This window comes from Myotis myotis, unplaced genomic scaffold (genome assembly GCF_014108235.1).
Source record: "Myotis myotis isolate mMyoMyo1 unplaced genomic scaffold, mMyoMyo1.p scaffold_m19_p_9, whole genome shotgun sequence".
Taxonomy (NCBI): domain Eukaryota; kingdom Metazoa; phylum Chordata; class Mammalia; order Chiroptera; family Vespertilionidae; genus Myotis; species Myotis myotis.
Window position 1 is genome coordinate 27731593 of NW_023416401.1, and position 21696 is coordinate 27753288.

Below are 21696 nucleotides of genomic sequence, written 5' to 3' on the forward strand. Positions count from 1 at the left end.
ATTCCCGATCAGAGCACATGCCCATGTTGTGGGCTCGATCCCCAGGGTGAGGCATGTAGGAAGCAGCCGATTAATGATTCTCTCTCATCATTGATGTTTCTATTTCTCTCTCCCTCTTCTTTACTCTCTGAAATCAATAAAAATAAAAAACACACTTTGGTCCCCTACCCCTTCTCCTACCGAACCCAAATCTGGAGATCTGATCAGCAGAGTGTGTGCAGGCCTTTCTCCTGCTCATTCAGTCACCCAATCCAGCAGTATCATATTTCTACCCTCAGCCACTCTCTCTTAATCTGTTTTTCTTCTACCATGGAATGCGGGGGGAAAGCCATTGGGAAACAGCGTCAGGCCTCTGCAGGGTGGTGGGTCTTCCTGGGTAGTGGTGGCTGCACTGTACATAACCTCAGATGCTTGTCACTTTGTGCAGATAGAGGTGAAAATGTGACAAGCCAAAAACCAAAAAGGATAAGGAATAGAATAGCATTTTTAAGAGTCTTTACTAAGTCCTTAGAAGCAGATGATGATTTAGAATTCATGAATCCCAGATGACTTGTGTCAGGTGAGTGGTTCCTTTCAGCCTTCAAAATAGCCTGGATAGTTGGAGAAAAACAGATTCCTAGGCTCCACCCCAGATTTTGTGGTTTCGTAGGTTTAGGTTGAGGTCCAGGAAGCTGTATTTTTAATGAGCTCTCTCAGGTGAATCTGAATCTCAGCCAGGCTTGGAAGTCATCTGCCTCCAGACCTTTGAGTTCCCTTCCAGCTCTGATTCTCCATGGTGAAATCCAGGTCACCATTGAGGTGACAGGCAGGTTGCCTCTGAAAGGTGGCCCCTGTCCAAGCTGATCTGTCACCTGATTATGAGGTTGTGGGCCAAGCAGCCACTTATCTCTTCAGCCACGTGGGTAACATGCACTGTTTGATAACATAGGTGTGGAATTTAGTGTTTTTGCTTTAATTTTTGGAATAGAAAATATACTGATGTGACTCAACATTCAGAAAGAATGAAAGAATGTACTATAATGAGCAGTCGCCAACCGGTGGTCCGCGGACCCCTGGTGGTTCGTGAGGTCCGATAGGTTGCCGACTGCTGCTATAAAGTGTCTTAGTACCACCCCTACCCTCAGCTGCTTAGTTCCTTCTCAAGCAATTTATGTTTTTTATGTATTTTTCCATTTAAAGAAAAATATATATATGGTTTTTTAACAGCTTGAGACATAATTCACATGTATATGATTTAGCCTTTAAAGTGTACAATTTAGTGATTTTTATATATTGACAGAGTTTTGCAACCATCACCACAGTCTACTTTGAAACCATCTCTGTCACCTCAGAAAGGAACCCTGTGCTCCTCAGCAGTCACCCCCCATTTCTCTAATCCCCTCAACTCCAGGCAGCCACTGACTACTTCCAACTCTATTATGTATAGTTTTAATCCCTCAATTTTTCGAATGAGTGGTTGTGTACTGGGGACTGCTCTACAACTTGCCTCTTCCATCAGGTACTGTTTCACCATCTTGGGGCTCTTCTGCCATGGAGGAAGGAACAGAACCAAAGCTACACTCTCAGGGTGGATGTGCCCACCATGTGCCTGGGATGCAGAGGGATCTGTGGGAACTGGAAGTTAAGGCCATGCTTGTCATTTGCTACAGGGGGTGGCCTCATCTCTCTGTTCTTTCTGTGCTTAGAAACTCATCGCATATGGGCACATCACCGGCAATGCTCCAGACAGTGGAGCTCCAGGGAAGCGGCTGATTGACAGGATCGTTGAAACCATTTGCAATTGTTTTCAGGGCCCTCAAACGGATGAAGGAGTCCAGTTACAAATAATTAAGGTATTTCTGTGAATTTGCCTGGTCTGGATTTTAAATTTGAAACTAGTCCCCTGTGGTAATTTGGATTTCTGATTTACCATGTGTTAGTTGTCTCAGGTGGTGCTGAGCTGGAACAGAAAAATGTAAGCATCACTTAGATCTTTTATAAAGTGTCAGAATTTATTAGCGTGGAATGAGACAAGAAGAGTGGAACCAGGTGTGTTTTCAGAGTAAACAGTTCCACTAATAACAATGTAAATTGCTTGTGAATTAAATTGGTTTGAAGTCCTCTGGTCCTGCCCCTTGAATTTCTGGATTCCCAATCTGCCATTTCTCAGCAGGTTCCTGTTGATACTCCTATCACCAGTTTGCCCTGTTCCCGCCCCCCATTCCATTTCCCTGTTCCATTTATCCTGCCAGGAATGGTTTGGCGTGGAACAAAGAGCAGGATCGAGATGAGTGTAACCAACATTCTGTATCTTAAGTTCTGGATGTAGAATGACTGATGGCTCCGTGTTAGCCGCACCTTTCCTAAAGCTCCCTTGAAACTGACCCCCTCCCCTATCAAAACATGTATATTTTGGTGTTAATCTAGGTGAGATCAAGTTGGAGCATTTTTCTTCTTAAGAGAAGTATTTTTTTTTTCTTTTTAAAAAGTAAGCTGGTAGAAAGCCCACTTTACAACTTAATTACTTTAAATAATTTGGACTTTATGGATTTAATAATTGTTTTTAAACTCAGAGCACTAGTGAGTCATCTCTTAGTACTAAGCATCCAGTTTAGTTTGCAGAGCCATTCTTTTAAAAATTTGTCAAACCAAACAAAAACAAAGCAAAACCTTGTGGAAAAGTTTGGCTGTGAGAAACTGGGAACAAGCTGGGTATTTGTGAAGGCGAAGGTTTCGGATTTTTGTTTTAGGCTCTTCTGACTGCAGTAACGTCCCCGCACATTGAAATTCACGAGGGCACTATCCTACAGACTGTTAGGACATGTTACAATATCTATTTGGCCAGCAAAAATCTCATCAATCAAACCACTGCCAAGGCTACCCTTACTCAGATGCTGAATGTCATTTTCACCCGCATGGAAAACCAAGTGGTAAGTGAGAGCAGTCATCAGCTGCTGGGGGTGGGACAGCATCCCATGCTGTGAACTGTTTTGTGTGTGGCCTCAGTGCCTGGCGAAGATTCACTAGTGTTTTAAAGCGTATGCCTTCTTCCTCTGAATTCTCTACACTTTTGTTTTCGTTCTCGCTATAAAAAGCAAGAGAGAGAATCTAGCAGGTATTTTGAAATTTGCATTCAGAATTTGCTTTGAGTTTGTCAAAGGGATTTATTTCCTTGTTAAAATTTTATCCTTCTCTTTGGAAGTTTTTTAAGCAACAGGATGGCATATTTTCTGTTCCTTATCAAAATTCTGGGACCATTTGGATTTAATCCCTTTTTTGTTGCCTTCTAGTTTCAGGAGATCAGAGAATTGGAAAAACCAGTCCAGTCGAAACCCCAGTCCCCTGTGATCCAAGCTGCAGCAGGATCCCCAAAGTTCAGTCATTTGAAGCAGAGTGAGGCACAAAGCAAACCAACAACTCCTGAAAAGACAGATTTAACCAATGGTGCACATGACACAAGTGGTTCTGAAAAAGTGAGCTCAGAGAATGGAGATGCACCCAGAGAAAGAAGCTCATCGCTATCAGGTATGTCCCATGTGCTAAGAGAGGGACAGGAGTCTGGTAACATCTGCAGGAAACCTCTAGTAGCAGCTCCTCTATTTCTGGGCCTTCCCTTTGACTTTCTCTTTGCTTTCCTCTCATGGAACACAACCATCAAGGCATGATGGCTAATGCCCATTGTCACCTGTGTAGTGTTCTCTCAGTAATTCCTGAAATGTATCTATTTACTGCTGGGTTTTTTTTTAATCCTCACCCAAGGATATATTTTTGTTGATCCTAGAGAGGGGGTGGAGGGGGGAGAGAGAAACATCAATATGAGAAAGACATCAGTCACCTGTCTTCCATATGCACCCTGACTGGGAATCAAATCCACAGCCAGCGGGGCTGGCTACTGCTTCTTGACATCAGCTTCAATGCAGTGGGTTTAGTTTGGGGCACTTATCTCCCAATAGTTAATTATTTGGGTGGTTAGTTCAGTGTCTGTGTTATCTTCCCAGAGGATGACAGGGACTTCATCTGTCACACACAGGATCTCCAGGCCTTACCCACTGCCTGGCAAGTCTTTGATACTCACAGACATCAGTGAGAGGAGCAAAATATGGGCAGTTGCTGGAGATGTAGATGGACAGATAGACAGCTTTGTTTTCTTATTCTATGACTGAGAACATTACCTGTTTTTGTTTGCTTTTTTAAATGAAAGAGATATTCCCCACCTGTTTATAGTCTTAAAGTAAATAATGTATTAGGCATGAAATATTGGATTGGGTTATCATAAGATTATTTTCCTTGGACAGTTGATTTGAACCAGATCCAAAATTTATTTTTTTCCCCAGGAATGTACCTTCCCAAGTGATTCTGTCAAATAATTCATTACTCTAGCTGGTTGTTCTACATGAAATATCTGACCCATCTTTATAATTGCTCTCATGTTTTCTTGTGTCACATTATTGGTGACGATTTCTGTCAATAGTGTGTTCCCTCCTAAAGAGTATAGATTGGAGCAGCTTTTGTTCCTCTGTAAGTCATCAGAGTGCTTGGCATACATAGGAACAGGCTAAGTGTCATTACTGGAATGTTGTGCTGTATCAGTTCACTCAAGGGAAGGACAAAAAAGAAAGTGGCCACTAAGAATTGCATGTATCGCAGGGTGAGCACAGACGTGCCGTCTACTCAGTCCTGCTGTCATGTGTCTTAGGGAAGGTGCTCAGAAACTCCTGGCCCACACTGTATATGTCATCATCTTTGCCTTCTCAACTCTCAGGATAAGGACCAGGTTTTTACTGTAACCTTTATCAGGCAGTGATCAATAAATAAATATTAATTTTAAAACACACTGTAGTAAGCATAGCTGTGTCTCTCTGAGCTGCATGAAAGTGCTTCCACTACAGCCCATTTCTACATGGCAGCCAAAGTGATCTCTTAAAAGCATGCATTAGATCACAACCCTCCTCTGCTTAAACCCCATTGGTAATTCCCCATGCTGTCCCATTCAGAGCAAAATTTATGTCCACCTTGTCCCTGTGGCTTCCAAGGCCCTGCTTGACCTGTCCCCTGCCCACCTCTCTGTCCCCTTCTTACACCTCTACTATACAGTGTGCAGGTGGTATTTCTGATTCTTAAAAGTGCCAGACTTGCTCTTGGTGCCTTTGTATTTCCTGTCCCTTCTTTGCCCCACCTTTATCTTAAAGTCTCTCATTTCAAACAGATCACTCTCTGAAGCTCCCTATCATGTCTGTCCCCTAGCCTCTTTTGTTCATAGCACTTATTACTACTTGAAGTTACCGAGTTAATGTTTACTTGTGCCCACCTGAGACCTAGGCCGCCCTGTTTATGACTATATTTCCAGCACCTGGAATGGTGCCTAACACATATGGCAGACAGTAAATACACTATTTTAAACAAATGCGGGGGCGGGAGGCCGGGGGGGAGATACTTGATTTCCAGAATATAGTTTTGCAGAAACACAGTAACTTAAAATTTTGTGAGAATGATTTGCAGTTAGTATGTTGCTGTGGATTTCGTTGCCAATACTTGGTGCACCCCATGAGGCTTCTCCCAAAAATGTGGGAATCAGATTGCCTGTGAGAAACAAACCACAAACTTGCAAATAGTAGGTCAAAATGGAGGTGTGCCGTCAGTTCTCAAGATGTGGCTCTACAGAAAGAATGGGACCTTCCAAAGAAAGGATTGAGAAGCCTTGGAAGCAAGGAGGATGGACAGCCTGAGAGGCAGATGGCGGAGACAGTGTCTTGGGCTAAAGTGATAGAGACCACACATCCACCCTCCCATGGTTCCATCCTATAGTAACCACCATCACACACCACCCCTAGCTTTGCCAGGCACTGTGCAAGGCACTGTTCATTATGTGAACACTCACATACATTTTCCTGCTTAACTGGGAATCCTCCCCATGGCCTGCCTGGGATAATTTGCCTCCCAAGAAATTTGTGTAGATGGAGATAATTCACCCAAAGACCTGAGGATCTATTTCCCTTTTCCAGTTGTCATTATTATCTGCCTGTCTAAGAAGTGGATCAGATGGCTCTTTGTAAACTCACAAAATTAGATTTTTTTTAGCATAAGGTATGCTAAAAGTCCTTAGCGTAAGATATGCTTACTTATATGAATTCTTGGGCATGGCTAACCACCTTCCCCAGGGAACCTCATCCCATTTGTCCATTCACACCTCTCCTGATTGCCCAGCTACTCTTGTCAGTTTCTTTAAAAACCAACTTGTTTGAGATATAGCATATACCATAAGTTTGCCCATTTATATTAACAGAGTTTTACAACAATCACCACAATTAATTTTGGAACATTTCATCACACCCTTAGCAATCACTTCCCATTTTCTTTTAAGTTCATTTTTGAAATTCTGACATTTTAACTCCCCACATTACACATTAGCATTTATATAGTTAATATGTAGTTATTGTAGGTACACAATTACCTATGTATATACTGATTGGTTAGTTCACTTTTAAATAACCATTTTTAAGTACTATACAATAGAGAAACTTTATCCTCCCTCAGCCAATATGGAGGTTCTGATCAGACAGCCTAAGTTCAGATCATGACTCTACCACTTAGTTCTTTGACCTTGGGCAAAATCTTTAACCTTTCTGAGCCTCATCTGTAAAATGAGAATACAACTAGTACCTATCTTATAGGTTTGTGAGAATTAAATGACAGCAGTGTCTGGCACTTAGGGCTATGTAAGTGTTTGCTGTTATCATCTTTCAAATAAGTTTCAGCTTTAACAATGACTTAGTTTTAAAAAAAAAAATAGATATTTCAGCTGGTAATCTGATGTGAAGGTGGTGGGAACAGTGTCATGGATAAAGAGAGCCTGTTTTGTGGTAGGTTAAGTATTCAATGGAAATGAAAACACTTTGGGCTGTACTCCAGGACAGGGGACCAAGCATGGAACTTATTAAAAAATAGTGGCTTGATTGAAAATCCTCCTTGAGGAAGAATTTAAAGGGTTATTTTGGTTTTGTTTATTTAATGTGACGGCCTTTTTGGTCATTGTGATGTTCTATAATGTTTACTTCTAGAAGGGCTGTTTAATAGTTCTTCCAGATCTAGTTTTCTACAAAAACAAATGGTGCCGAACCTCTTCCACTTAAACTGTTAACATTTTACAGAATAATTCCATTTAAAATTTAGTAAATCCTCAACTAGCACATTAAAAATCTCATGCTAAGTTCTAGGTTTACATTGTAGGGAAAACAAGGCAGCAGAAAGTAGTCACTTACTAAGGCTTCGTGTTCCCGAGGTGAAGACACAAGAGAAACCATCTTCTTTTGTTCTGCTAGGAACCATAGATGGATAAAATCCAGCTCCTGCCTCCAACTTGGGGGTGAGGAGGAGGACCCTGGGACTTAGAGCAACTATAACTTAGGAAGGAAAAGTGTGTAAGTTGGGGGGGTACTAGTGTTCCATGAAAGGAAAGATGAAATCATAGCTGATGTTGCCTGAGAATTTCCAGATTTCATGAGACTTGTCTTCTCTTGGTACAATCAGATCTGGCCTTGGTGGGTACTTATTTGCACCCTTTGCCTTCTGAAATTTGATTCTAGAGAACATGGGCAAAATCTCCTTCCTATTTTCCCTAGAAATGCCCACATGTATATACTTGTGTTTGTGTATTTGGGTGTGTGTGTAGGGACTGATGATGGAGCCCAGGAGGTGGTGAAGGAGATCTTAGAAGATGTGGTCACATCTGCTGTCGAAGGTAAGAACCAATAACCCAGCCTTTCCTTCTACCCCATTCCTTCAAAAAAGCCCTTAGGCAGATATTTTAGTGGTAGGGTGCCCCGCCCCAGTGAGCCCATGGAAAATGAATCTGCCCATGTCTGCTCATCTTTCATATGGAATCCAAAAATTACTTGTTTTTAGCAGGTGATTTTATTCTCATTTGGGTTGGGTTCAAGAAGCACAGTCTGACAATGTTAGGGTTGAGTGTTCCACATAGAGACAGAGAGGACCACTCCCGTATATATCCAGTTTTTCCAGGAGTGGGCTGTGAGCCCTGAGGTGGTGTCTATTACTGCTGAATTTTCATGGCTAACCACTGACTTGTAGGTATCAGATGCACATGGAAGCTTGTTCTTTTGTTATATTTCATTCATAACTCCCTCAACTTTATGGTGTGGTTTCAGTGGAATTAAACTTATATGGCTCAGTTCCAGTGCCAATAGACCATTAGTGGATTAAGAAATCATGCCAAAACCGGTTTGGCTCAGTGGATAGAGCGTCGGCCTGCGGACTGAGGGGTCCTAGGTTCGATTCCGGTCAAGGGCATGTACCTGGGTTGCGGGCATATCCCCAGTTGGAGATGTGCAGGAGGCAGCTGATCGATGTTTCTCTCTCATCGATGTTTCTAACTCTCTATCTCTCTCCCTTCCTCTCTGGAAAAAATCAATAAAATATATTTAAAAAAAAAAAAAAAGAAATCAATAATTTAGTGGACTGCAGTGAGCATTTTTTGAAATAAATGAAAGAAAATAAATAGCCGAAACCGGTTTGGCTCAGTGGATAGAGCGTCGGCTTGCGGACTGAAAGGTCCCAGGTTCGATTCCGGTCAAGGGCATGTACCTGGGTTGCGGACACATCTCCAGTAGGAGATGTGCAGGAGGCAGCTGATCGATGTTTCTCTCTCATCGATGTTTCTAACTCTCTATCTCTCTCCCTTCCTCTCTGTAAAAAAAAAATCACTAAAATATAAAAAAAGAAAAAAGAAAATAAATAGAATACAAACTGAATGCATTGCATGTGGTGTGTTAAGCATTGTTTCATGAAACATGCATTTTAATTATGTGCACATGTGTACTAGTTCATGATTTTAAAAATGTATTTCTTAATGAAGGTTATCATCAAAGAAATTTGACCTACTGCTCTAAGCCTATCCTTTTCTTGATTTAGGGTACCCACCAAGCTGTATGTATAGATTTCATTATTTAACTCCTTTTAGAAATGTCTTTAAAATTGAATGATTTTATTTCACATCCTTAGATTGTTTTCTGAGGCCAATACAAGAAGTCCTCACGTAATAAACATTTGTCTGTCTTGTTCACTGCTATATCCCGCAGTCCCTAGTACAGAGATTGGTAAATAATAGGCACTTGATAAAATTTGTTGAATGAATATATGCTTTGTAAAACCATTATGGAAGATTGTGTTTATTGAGTTGTTTGATGTCCCATCTATATGTGAAGATCCACATGGTAAATTCTCATGGAGTTCCGCTGTTCTGCTAATCATCAAATATAGCTTTCTTTCATTAAATGATAAAATCTATTTAATTCTTTCTCTTTCCATTTTTCACATTGCTGCCAGGAACCTCACGTCTTCATTTTCTTTTTTTTTGTAACTGAGGTTTTCTTTTATAACTATCAAACCCTTTCATTTATGTGGCTCTTTTTCTCTAACCCCTGTATTAATAGCCCTTTTAAAAATAATCTGCACTTTTCATGTTTAGCTGTTTCTAATCTTTTTGAGAAGGGGAAGGAGGGGGCAGGGCTGCTGTATCACAATTCTGGACGTACCATTGACATGGACTACAGTATTAACCAAGACCCTGGTGTTGGGGCTATGGATAACAGACACATGGAAAACCTACGCGTCACTTTGGGCAGCCTTTTCAATACGTATATGTCAGTCATGGGGTAGTGATGCAGGAAAAGGGAAAAAGCAGTACCTAGAAGGTTACATGAATCACTTCTTCCTGATGTCAGGCTACCTTTCGGGATAAGTACTAATTTGCTAATGATTTTTGCACTTGTGTTTGAAGAAGCAGCACAAAAGCACAGTCTGACAGAATCCGAGAGGGCCCTTGGCGAACTGGAGGGACAGGAATATGCTGTCCCATCAGCAGTGGACGAAAACTCACAGACCAATGGAATAGCAGATGACAGGCAGTCCTTGTCGTCAGCGGATAACCTGGTATGTTGATGATTCTCTCATGGATTCATTTCGATTTTTACCTTTTTAGAAGATGCAGAATTAAATCTCTGCCAGAAGAAGTGAGTGAAAACCACTGAGCCCTCTTCAGTTACTGGTCAGAGTCCTGGCCTGATATTCTGTGTTAGTAGGTTCCATTTTTGGAACATGCTAATTAATGTTGGCTGTATTTAACATTGTTATTAAACCTTGTTTATTCAGATTTTTAACACATTTCTTGCCCTTTTTATTCTCTCTCAAAGTAATATGCATTTATTATAGGAAAATAATCCCATAATCCCATAACTCAAAGATAACCCTTGTTAACATTTTCTTTATAGCCTTCTAAATTTTCCTACCCTTCACATATTTTTTTCACTTAAATGGAATAACAATATACATGCTGTTTTGTGACCTATTTTGTAAACTTAATATATATTATGAACATTTTTTTCAGGCCGATATGTTCACTACAATTTTTTTTTTTTAATAGTTTTATTGTTTTCTTGAAAATGTTATGTGTGGAACCTTGGTTCGCAAACCTAATTTGTTCTAGCAGGCTGTTTGAGAAGCGACTTACTCGAAAACCGAATCATTTTTTCCCATTAGAAATAATGTAAATTGAATTAGTTCGTTCCAGACCCACAAATGATTCCCTGTTTTAACCATCCTTATATGCAGTACATGTCTAATGTACTGTTTAATCTATAAATAAATACTTCTTTTATCAAATTTATTAAACTACCCCCGTCTAGCCTTAAATGAATCACTTTCAGCACTTGTACCAGGGCTGTCTTTTAGGAAGTCAGCATGGGCATCTTCCCTTTTTCACATATCACTGTCTTTGAAATGCTGTCACTGGCTAACTACTTTTCATTTATTCAAACCAGCAACAGTTTGTCTACCTCTTCAATTGCCTGTGATCATTGTTTTGTTTCACACCCTTAGCAACATTAGCACTCTTGATAGCCTCTTTATGTTTTAAAATTATGCTATTCATCGATTTCCCAGCAATAAAAGCATTCTCTCCTGTGTTGCCTGAGAGTCCCTTTTGTCATGCTAAGGTGTAAGCATGAAAGGGTTGTCAGGTCAAAAACCTAAGTTTGGTTTGACAACCAGGACATTTTTCCCCCTAAACCATTTGGTTGAGAACTGAAATGGGAGATGTTTGAGATCTGAGGTTTGACTATATATAAACATTCAAAACAGGAAGTAATATAACATTAACATCCCACGTGAACGCACTCCCTGTACCTTTTCACTAGTGTTTCTCAAACTTTTTTCGTTATCACCTCTTTAAGGAGCCTTTTTACATATTTCTTTTTCTTGCTCACCGCCCACCCTTTATGAAATTTTAAAGCTACTGATAAATTAGATATCTGCTTATGTACTGCTTATACATAAAAAGAATTTTTCACCACCCCCCCCCCCCCCCGGAACCAATTTTTTGCCCTTGTCTTAGTCCGTTCAACCTGCTATAACAGAATACCATAAACTGGGTGGCTTATAAACAACAGAAATTTATTGCTCACAGTTCTAGAGGCTGGGAAATCAAGATCAGGACTCCAACAGTTTTGGTATCTGGTGAGGGTCTGCTTTCTGGTTCATAGTCAGTGGTCTCTCTGTGTCTTCACATGGCAGAGGGGTGAGGGAGCTCTCGGGACCTCTTTTATAAATGCACTAATCCCATTCATGAGGACTCCACCCTCATGACCTAATCACCTCTCAAAATCCCCACCTCCTAGTGCCATCACGTTAGAGATTAGGTTTCAACATATGAATTTTGGGGGAACACAAACATTCAGTCTGTGGCAGCCCCTTGGGGTTATATTATCCCTGTTAAGAATGCACATCGGGATGTATTTAAGCCCATATGAGTGTCTCATGTCTTATGTACAATGCTGACTTGCTTTGTTCACTCAACACTATCTTATGGACATCTTTCCACATCAGTACATATAGATCTAACTAATGTTTTAATGGCCATGTAAAATTCAATCATATGGATTACTGTAATCTATTTAGCCAATTCCCTATTAAGCCTTTAGGTTATTTCAGTTTTATCACAAGAAACAATAGTTCTATAATGAACATCCTTATAGATAAAGCTTGTGCACATCCTTAATTCTTTCTTTGTGATAAATCCCTGCAGTGGTATTGCTGGGTCAAGGGTTGGAAGCGCTAAGGCTTTTGATCCTTAACATCAAATTAGCCTGTGGGAAGGTAATACTGGAATCTGTGCCCACTGTAAACTGTCATTTCCTCATTGAAACTGGACAATAGTGTTCATTCAGAGCCCTGCTAGTCTCTTAGGAGAAAGAGCCTGCCTTAATGATTGGTAGTAAGGTTATTTAAGTTTGCATTTGCATTTCTTGGAGAATTGCTTATTAATGTTTTTTACCAGTTTTTTATTTGAGATAAAGGTTTCCATATTTCCTTAATGAGTTATAAGAACTTACTGTATATTGAGAATATTAATCCTTTCCATAGGTTTCAGATATTTTTATTTTTAAATGTAGTTTACTTATTTAAAGAAGCTTATTTTAAAATACCTATCATATTTCTCATTTACCTTGCAATAGTATTCTTAGAAATACCTTTTTACCCAAGCTAATATAATCATTACCTATATTTGTTTTAGTTTTTTTATGGTTTAATGTTTAAAATTGATCATTTTAAACCACCCATACTCACTTTTTGAAGGACAAGGAACATGGTTTTAGAATTGCCTTAATGACTCCCGCATAGCTCCTATTTTGCCATTTCTCCCCCCTCCATCCCTCACTTCCCCATTGAATAAATAAAGTAATTGGCATTTCCATGAGATACTTATTTCTTATTTTTGAAAATAATTATCCTTTTGTTTTGACCTTTAATTTTTTTCTATTTAGGAATCAGACGCACAAGGACATCAAGTGGCTGCTAGGTTCTCTCACATTCTGCAGAAGGATGCCTTCCTTGTGTTTCGCTCCCTTTGCAAGCTGTCCATGAAACCCCTTGGTGAAGGCCCCCCAGATCCAAAGTAAGCAGACAGTAGTTCTTGGCTGTCTATAACCTAGGTAATCCAGGAGGATCTCAGGGGTTCCAGGAAACCCAGTGCTTTGACGCCTGGCAGAAATTTATTAAGGATAGTTTTATAGCTTTTTAAATTCATGTGGTGTCTACAATCACTTCTTTCACAATGAATTGTCTCTGTGTCCCCTTCAACCAAGATTCTGCCCAATTTTGCCTTTTTGGTTTATATGCTAAAAATAATTACCTTGAACATGCATGCACCCTCTTTTTACTGACTATAATCAATTTAATGTACTAATGAGGGCAGGAGCAGGATGTGAGCAAATTTCAGTTTCCTGCCCTGGTTGAAAACCTTTGTTGCATGGATACAGAACCAGATTCTAACCAGAGAAACCAACCTTTCTTTGTAGTACTGAGTGAACGACCGCAAGAATGGAAGTACTGTGGAGTGTCCAGGCAGAGGCTTTGGAGGCAGAGAGAACTACTTTCAGTCCTGGCCCTTACACTTGAGACCAGCTCCACAGCTTGTAGGAGCTTCTGGAAAATGGGAATATGGAAAATCACCTTACAGGACCCATTTAATAAAATAATATAAAGCACAGCGTCTTGCACTTTGCAAGAGTTTTATAGCCACTATTATTGTCATCATTATTATTAGTCATTAATAAGAACCTTCAACTCTTCTGTTGAGAATATAACCCTTAGGAAAATGGTTTATGGACATTTCTCATTTCTTACCATCCCTGTGGGCAGAGTGAGTGGGCAGGAGGCAGGTGGATAAAGAGCACCATCTTCATTGTCTATGAAAGCCAGATGTCTTAGGTTCCATGAATGAGGTGGTAAAAGTAATTGTTCTATCAGGGTAGTTGCAGAACCAGCTCTCCAGGGCCAGTTGACACTTACTTTGCTCCTGCTATATCTACTTTATGGCAGAGGGGGATGAAAAGAATAGAAGCTGGCAGTTCTTGTTTTCACAGGATCTGCAGGTCCCAAGAAGACCCATCTCCTGTCATCTGCCCTTGTTCTCTTGACATTTAGGTGCTTTTGCTAGTTCTTAACTCATTGGCTTCTCAGAAAATTCTCACTGGTAGGAGTGAGGCCTTCTCGAGAAACATGATTTTTAAGTTTTATCTTTTAACCCCATCATTGTTCTTTGTTTTCTTTGCTAGGTCCCACGAGCTGCGCTCCAAGGTGGTTTCCCTGCAGCTGCTCCTCTCGGTGTTGCAGAACGCCGGCCCAGTCTTTAGGACTCACGAGATGTTCATCAATGCAATCAAGCAATATCTCTGTGTGGCATTGTCCAAAAACGGCGTCTCTTCAGTGCCTGATGTCTTTGAGCTCTCTCTGGCCATTTTTCTTACTCTTCTTTCAAACTTTAAAATGCACTTGAAAATGCAGATAGAGGTACGAACTCCAAATTAATTTTTTTTCATTTTGTACCAGATGGTTAACTGCTGGTTGCAGAGTCACCAAGAACTATAGTTACACAGTCTACTAGTTGCCTTCCCCCCAAAGAACTTTTTGAATGAGTGAGGAGAGAAGAATACTTTTTTGTGAAAAGTTACTGCCCAAAAATCTTGTATTCCTTTCATTTTAACCAAAGGTTTAAATCGAGTGGTCTGTGTGCTAGGTTTAGCCCCCACAAATATGTTTGTTTGATCTAAATTATTTGAACTACCCTGAATTAGGTCCCAAGTGGAAAAATCAGATTCTACATGAAAATCCAGATTTCTGGTTTCTCTTGAAAAGTCACGACAGCGGTCCTGCATTTCCATGTGGCAGCTTTTGGCGATGACTCGGGAGCAGCTGCTCCCTGTGATGAGCCCGTGTTCCCCAGTTCCCTGTGCCCTGGCCCTCCAGCTGTTCCCACGCAGACAGGGTTTCATTGCGATTCAGCAGCATGTATATGCCTCTCTTCATCGTAAGAGCTGCCTGTCCTCTAAAGTCTTTGAGGTTTTGAGCCCTAATTTAAACTACTAATCGGTGTCCTCCTTTGTCTTCATGTCACATAGGTCTTTTTCAAAGAGATTTTCCTGAACATTTTAGAAACATCAACAAGTTCTTTTGAGCACAGGTGGATGGTCATTCAGACTCTGACAAGGATCTGTGCAGGTATTTTCTCCCTGAGGGTGCTCCTCCCTTTGGCTAGCCCGGAACCTCTTGATGTGTTTATTTTCCCAAGTCCAGAGGAAGATCTGTAACTCCTCCTCTTTGAGTTTTAATGAAGTGCTGGGAAAATCATTACCTTATAGGCCAATGCTAACCTAATGACTAGGCCCACCCCACCTCCTTTGGAGGATGAGCAACTCAGCCTCGTTGCCTGGGAAGTTGGGGTTTTTGCACTGTAAGTTCCACATCCTGAGAAACCCTCAAATCCTGGAAAACTGGGACACTTGGTCACCCTGCCTATCAGCTGAATGTGCTTTTTTAGTCACAGGGTCCAAGGTATTGGTGCTGCCAACCCTTGATTGGGTGCTTAGGTAAATTTGGATTTACCTTACACAATGCAGTTGTGTGACTGTAAAGCCAGCATCCTACTTGTCCACCATCAAACATAACTTCATAAGAATTACACAACTTAAAGTGGATCAGGCAATTATTACTCCTGTTGTGATGAAGAAAGTGAGCTTGGAAAGTTGGAATGAACTGCCTGAGATTTTAGGTAGTTGCCCAGGCCTGGAGAGAGGGTCTCCCATCTCTCTACTACTTAAGACATTCATTTCTTGTGTGTGACACTGTGGTATGTCCACTTGAGTTAGCAATTCACTGGGAAAATTTTTTTGACAAAGGAACCTTATTCAATAAGAAAACATAACTGTTACTTATGTTTAATCAGAATTTCTAATATCTGTCTGTTATTTTCCAAGATGCCCAGTGTGTTGTAGATATTTATGTCAACTACGACTGTGATTTAAATGCTGCTAACATTTTTGAGCGCCTCGTAAATGATTTATCCAAAATTGCTCAGGGAAGAAGTGGACATGAGCTGGGAATGACACCTCTGCAGGTAAAAATACTAAGAACACTCATTTATACTTAAAGTTCATTCATTTTGATAAGCATTTATCAAGTGCCACCATGTGCCAGGCACTGTCCTTGCTGCTGGGAATACAAAACAAACATATGTATGTACATGCACACAATTGCTGCCGTCACAGCAATTATAAGCAGACAAGGAAGAAATAAGCTGCAGGGATGATAGAGAAGGAGTGTGGAGGTGTTGTCATTTTTTAATGACGTCATCAGAGTTAGTCTCACTGAGGCGGTGACATTTGTAGGAAGCAAGTTCACTCTCAGTCACCTTTCCAGAGACCTTGTGAAAACAGGATCTCAGGCTCCAGTAAGGCAGAAGAGATTGCCTCTTATCAGTGTGCCTGTAAAGAATAGGGTCCTTAACCTGGGGCCTCTAAAGGAACTGTGAGAACATCTGTGAGCTGCCTGGAATTATGTGTAGAATTTGGTCTATGGCATTTTTCCTAGAACATTCATATTGACATTAGATTTATAGAGAGATCTGTGCCACCTTAGATGCTGTTTTGATCCTAAAATATTTGTTTTTGTTTTAGATTATCTGCAATTCATATTTAATTTTTTATTTAAGAAATACTATTTTTAAAAAAAACAAACACGGTGTTTTTATTGTAGAATGAGCCTTAAAAGGGAATACATTTGTGAGTGTTTGGGAGATAAGAGTGTGTTCAGAATCACTAGTTTGTTGCATAATACAAGATTTTTTTTGTCTTATTTTGAGATCACTGGTTTAACACCCTGGTTTTGGTTTTGGTTTTGTTTTTTTAAAGGAAAGTATTTTAAGTGTTTTTTCAAATTATACAAGTAATGAACTTCCTTTTAGAAATTCAGAAAGCACTGTTCATTTTAAGAAAACACACATCCAATATTTTTGCTGCTAGGATGTGTGTAATGAATACCTTCAGAGATTTTCAGGGTTTTTACAATGAGCCCTTAATACTTAATGTCACCTGTTAACTTTCCCTTGACAGTGGTTATCTTCTGTCCTCATAGAATTCCCTAAGAGCCCTATAGATATCTGCACTTAATTTATCTAAGTCTCTGTGCCATGTCACTTTTGTCCTTTAGGAGCTCAGTCTGAGGAAGAAAGGACTAGAGTGCCTCGTGTCCATTCTCAAGTGCATGGTGGAGTGGAGCAAAGACCTGTATGTGAATCCCAACCACCAGACCAGCCTTGGTGAGAAAGCGTTGCTGCCACCACTGCCTCCATTCACAATAGGCTACTTACGGCTATTGGGAAAAGTTGTCCTGTTATAATTGCCTTAGAATTAGCAAAAACACTTTAGTTTGCTAAATACCTATAGTATTTTAAAGGTTCCGCTTTTTAATCCATCTGGAATTTGGAAGAGGGATATGTATGAGTTGTGCTCTAACTTCACTTTTCCAAATGGAGGACCAATTGTTCCAACATTTTTTATTAGTCTCCCTCACCAATTTAAAGGTCCACCTTTATGACATACCATATTCTCTTGTGTGTATATGTCTGTTTCTGAATTTTCTATTCTGTTCTATTGATTTGTCTATTCTTGCACCAGTACAAGTGTCTTGACTGTTTTTTATCATTATACTTTTATGTGAATTTTAGAGTTAGCTTATCAAATTTCACAAAAATGTAATTTTTTAAGTAAAGTATTAGAGTAATATCACGGTTTTATGCTTATGATCTTGACAGTGCAAACTTATTGTTATAGGTGTGGGAAAGGGAATTGCAGAGCCAGACCTGAGCTCAGCCATGTCTGTTTCCCTTCTGCTGATACGGTTTTCTTTTCTATTATGTCATTGCAGGTCAGGAGAGGCCCACAGATCAGGAAATGGGGGATGGGAAAGGTCTCGACATGGCGAGACGGAGCAGCGTGACCTCCATGGAGTCCACGGTGTCCTCAGGGACCCAGACAACTATTCAGGATGATCCAGAGCAGTTTGAGGTCATCAAGCAACAGAAAGAAATCATTGAACATGGCATTGAGCTGTGAGTGTGGCTGCTACTCTAGCTGAATCTCTTGGGCTCTCTGACAAAGCCACATCTTCTCTGGGGACCTGGGGCTGGCTCCTCAAAGGGAAATGCCTGTTGCAGAGGCGAGTGCTGGCACTTGCAGCCGAGCCTGATTAAGCCAGCAGAGTGAGTGAGTCTTGTGTGTTAGAGAGAGAAATTTAATGGGTTTGTGTTTGATGCCTGCTCTTTTTATTTTCTAATGAAAAAAAATTAAACCACTAGAAAATACAGAGGAGTATAAAGCAAGAATGTTAAAATTGCTCATAAAATTACTCCTAGAGGAAATCACCATTGGTAACATTTTTTCCAACTATATATTATGAAAATTTTTAACATACAGAAAATTAACATCTGCCACATTAGTGTTACCTATGGATTTTTTTCTTCTGAACCATTTGAAAGTAATTTCAGCCCTACATCTTTGAAAACCATACCATTATCGTAACCACTGGTAAATCTTAATGTGTTTCTTTCTAGTCTTTTACACACAAAAATACATATGCACACACTCATATCCTGTCCAGCTTCTGAGTGATTGAAGTGTAGATCTCTTCATTTCCTCTGTCACCATCCCTACATCCTTCAAAAGTAATCTTTTTGAAAACTTAAATCAGGTCTTATCACTCCCTTGCCTAAAGTCATTCCAGGTTTTCCATTTTCTCATCCCAGCCTGACCCAGCCCCTGGCTCATCTCACTGACCTCATTTCTTGCTAATCTCATCTCCTGCCAATACTCCTGAATCACATAATCGTTTCAGTCCTTTAAATACTTCCAGGTGTTTTTGTTCTCACACCCCCCCCCCCCCCCATTGGGATACTCCTGTGTCTTTTTCATCCTTTGGACTTGGCAAAACACGTCTTCCTCAAAGTGGCCTTCTGTAACCACACTAACAAGTCCCAAGTTGTTCTCTGTTCCTGCACCCTATTCATCTTCTTCCTTCACAGCCCCTGCTACAGTTTGTACTTATATGTAATGTCATTCTCTCCTGTGCACAGCCTGGTAAATAAGTTGAATTTATACCTTAGTGGAAAGTTTGCCTGCCTTTAACAGGAAATACACAAAAGCAGTCTAGAGCTTTTGTAGTGGTTCCTATGGACATCGGAGATCCAGGCTCCTCTTAGCTTTCTGCTTCACCAGCCTTAACACAGTTTTCATCTTCATTGTTGCCTCATGGTTTAAGATGACTGCTGGAGCACTAGCCATCACACATATATTCTGGGGAAGAAGAGGGAAAGGGCAAAAAGAGTATACCTCCCAGTCAGGTCGGCTTTGTTTAAGGAGCCTTCCTAGAAAGTACCCATAACACTTCTGCTCAAATCCTCACTGACTAGAACTTTATCACATGGCTGTACTTTGTTTAAGGGAGGCAAGGAAATGTAGTTTTTGTTTCAAGGAGTTGTGTCCCCAGATAAACATCTTGGGTTTTGTGAATGTTGCAGAAGGGGAGTACGGATATTGGGTGACAACAACCTCTATAGCTAGGTGAGAAATTGAAGATGGAATTCAGAAACCTGCCAGGATACACAGGACCTTCCTAGCTGATAGATGATGGCTTGTTCATGGTGTTATTGTAACCTACCTCAAATGCCAGGTATTTCTATCCTTTAGATTTTCAATCCGTGTCCCATCTCTTCTTAAAACAGATTCAACAAGAAACCCAAGAGAGGGATCCAGTTTCTCCAGGAGCAGAGCATGCTGGGAACATCAGTTGAAGAGATTGCCCAATTCCTGCACCAGGAGGAGCGTCTCGATTCTGTAAGACTGGGAGTTGAGCACTTGCAAGTGGGTTCTATCAAGTAACACTAAGACCATACCAGGTTTTAACATAGAGATTGTCTGACCCTGAGTGCAGTGGCTATTGTCCACATGCCTGCTTATAGCAGCCCTACTCTTCCCTTTGGCCAGTGATGCAAAAAGCTCTTTGAAGGGAATAAACTAACCTCCTGACAGGTGGTTGTGTATTTGGTGGCACAGTATCAGAGCTAGAAGTATGCCTTCGCTGCTAGAAACTATATTATCTGCCACTGACCGCCCTCCCTAGTGCCCCCCATCATTTCTCCCTTTTTAAGTCTCATGTGCTCCCTTCTCCTCTTTTGTGGCAGGACAGACTGACCTGGAATTGTTGGGTGGGCGGACAGTTGAGGGAATCACGTAGCTTCTAGCAGTTTATCTTGTCTTGAGTGTCCTGAACTGGGCACTCTGCCTCCCCACTTTGAAGTGTCTTTCATTGCACATTCATATTTGACAATTTCTAGATGTAAGTGAATGCGTGTGTTTCAGACCCAAGTAGGTGATTTCCTGGGAGACAGCACGAGGTTCAACAAGGAAGTGATGTATGCCTATGTGGACCAACTTGACTTCTGTGAAAAGGAGTTTGTCTCAGCCCTGCGGACATTTCTAGAAGGTTTCCGCCTACCTGGGGAAGCCCAGAAGATTGATCGGTTAATGGAGAAGTTTGCCGCAAGATACATAGAGTGCAATCAGGGGTGAGCATCATATTTAAATCCCTTGTTCATCATCTTTTTGCCTACATTAGAACACTAATCTTGGTTTGGTTGGGGGTGGAGTGTAATCTTTCTAAGTCTATGCCAAACAACTAAAATTTCTGTTCACCATGTGCCAGACACTGTGCTGAGGGATTATCTTGTGTAAGGCCTCAGAGCAACTGTTTATGTCCCCTTTTACAGACAATGAGATTGAGACCTGAGAGGCTAAATAACTTGCCCAAGATCACAGCTAGAGCCCATGCTATTAATTATGATAAGAGCGTATTTTGGGTTGAGAGGAAGCACTTGGTCACCTCTTCCCTAATCAAAAATAACTCCCTGATTTAATATATAGGCTAGATCTCAGGATTTTAGTTTTTCTTTAATTACATATTGATGAGCAGGTTACAAAAAATGACTCTGTAACTAATAAAACCCATCTAAGTGCTTGATTCCATATTAGGGCCTTTTTTCATAGGTAGTTCATGTTTTTTGTAGAAAGTGAAATTGAAAAGAGAACTGACCTTTATTAAACACCTGCTATGTGTCAGCCAGGCCGTGAGTTTTACATGCATTACATTTAATTCATGGTAAGTCTGGGAGTGGTATCCTCATTTTACAGATGAGGAAACAGACTCTGGGACATTGAGCAACCTGTCCAAAAGTAATCAGCTAGTAAATAAGCAGAGCCAGGGTTCGATATGGGTTTGCCTCAATCAAAGCTCACGCTTTTGCCACTGAACATGAAGTTACTAGGGTAAAAATGTCTGGATATACTGTGAAAATGATGTGGAATTGTTCCGTAGAAACATGTTGATAACAGTTTTGTCTCTTTAGTGAGCTCGGTTTTCATATTAATTGGTTCCAGTCCTGCAAGTGTACAGCAAGCTGTCCCCTGGAGATGGCATGGTCAGCAAAGGAAGCGTCTGGTCATTCTAACTAAATGGATGCTAGAACTTGCTGTGAAGACATAATTAGATGTTATTTACTTCAATATATAGGCACCCCAAAAGTATTTGCTCACTTGTGTCTCTGGGTCACATTTGGGTAATTACAGTATTTCTAACTTTTTCATTATTAGTATATTTGTTTACTGTAATCTGTGATCAGTGATCTTTGATGTTACTATTGCAATTGTTTTGGGGAAACACAAACCACACCCATATAAGATGGTGTACTTAATAAATGTGTGTGTTCTGGCTGTTCTGCCAACTGGCTGTTCCCTCATCTCTCCCCCTCTCCTCAGG

At 40.5% G+C, this 21696-nt stretch overlaps 1 protein-coding gene across 10 annotated transcripts in view; it reads left to right on the top strand.

The window, feature by feature from the left end:
- Positions 1-21696, top strand: part of ARFGEF2 (ADP ribosylation factor guanine nucleotide exchange factor 2) — an 85651-nt gene that overhangs the window by 21320 nt on the left and 42635 nt on the right. For 8 of the 10 annotated variants that reach the window (XR_004969908.1, XR_004969905.1, XR_004969906.1 and 5 more), the window contains exons 4-16: positions 1686-1832; positions 2730-2909; positions 3270-3504; positions 7637-7717; positions 9776-9927; positions 12816-12946; positions 14109-14343; positions 14952-15051; positions 15807-15946; positions 17038-17146; positions 17755-17938; positions 19607-19718; positions 20244-20449. Coding sequence is in view for 6 of the 10 variants with exons in the window: in XM_036321757.1 (XP_036177650.1) it covers positions 1686-1832; positions 2730-2909; positions 3270-3504; positions 7637-7717; positions 9776-9927; positions 12816-12946; positions 14109-14343; positions 14952-15051; positions 15807-15946; positions 17038-17146; positions 17755-17938; positions 19607-19718; positions 20244-20449 (2012 nt within the window). In the remaining 4 variants the exon portion in view is untranslated. The remainder of the gene's footprint in view (positions 1-1685; positions 1833-2729; positions 2910-3269; positions 3505-7636; positions 7718-9775; positions 9928-12815; positions 12947-14108; positions 14344-14951; positions 15052-15806; positions 15947-17037; positions 17147-17754; positions 17939-19606; positions 19719-20243; positions 20450-21696) is intronic. The other 2 variants (XM_036321758.1, XM_036321761.1) reach the window with 2 other exon arrangements.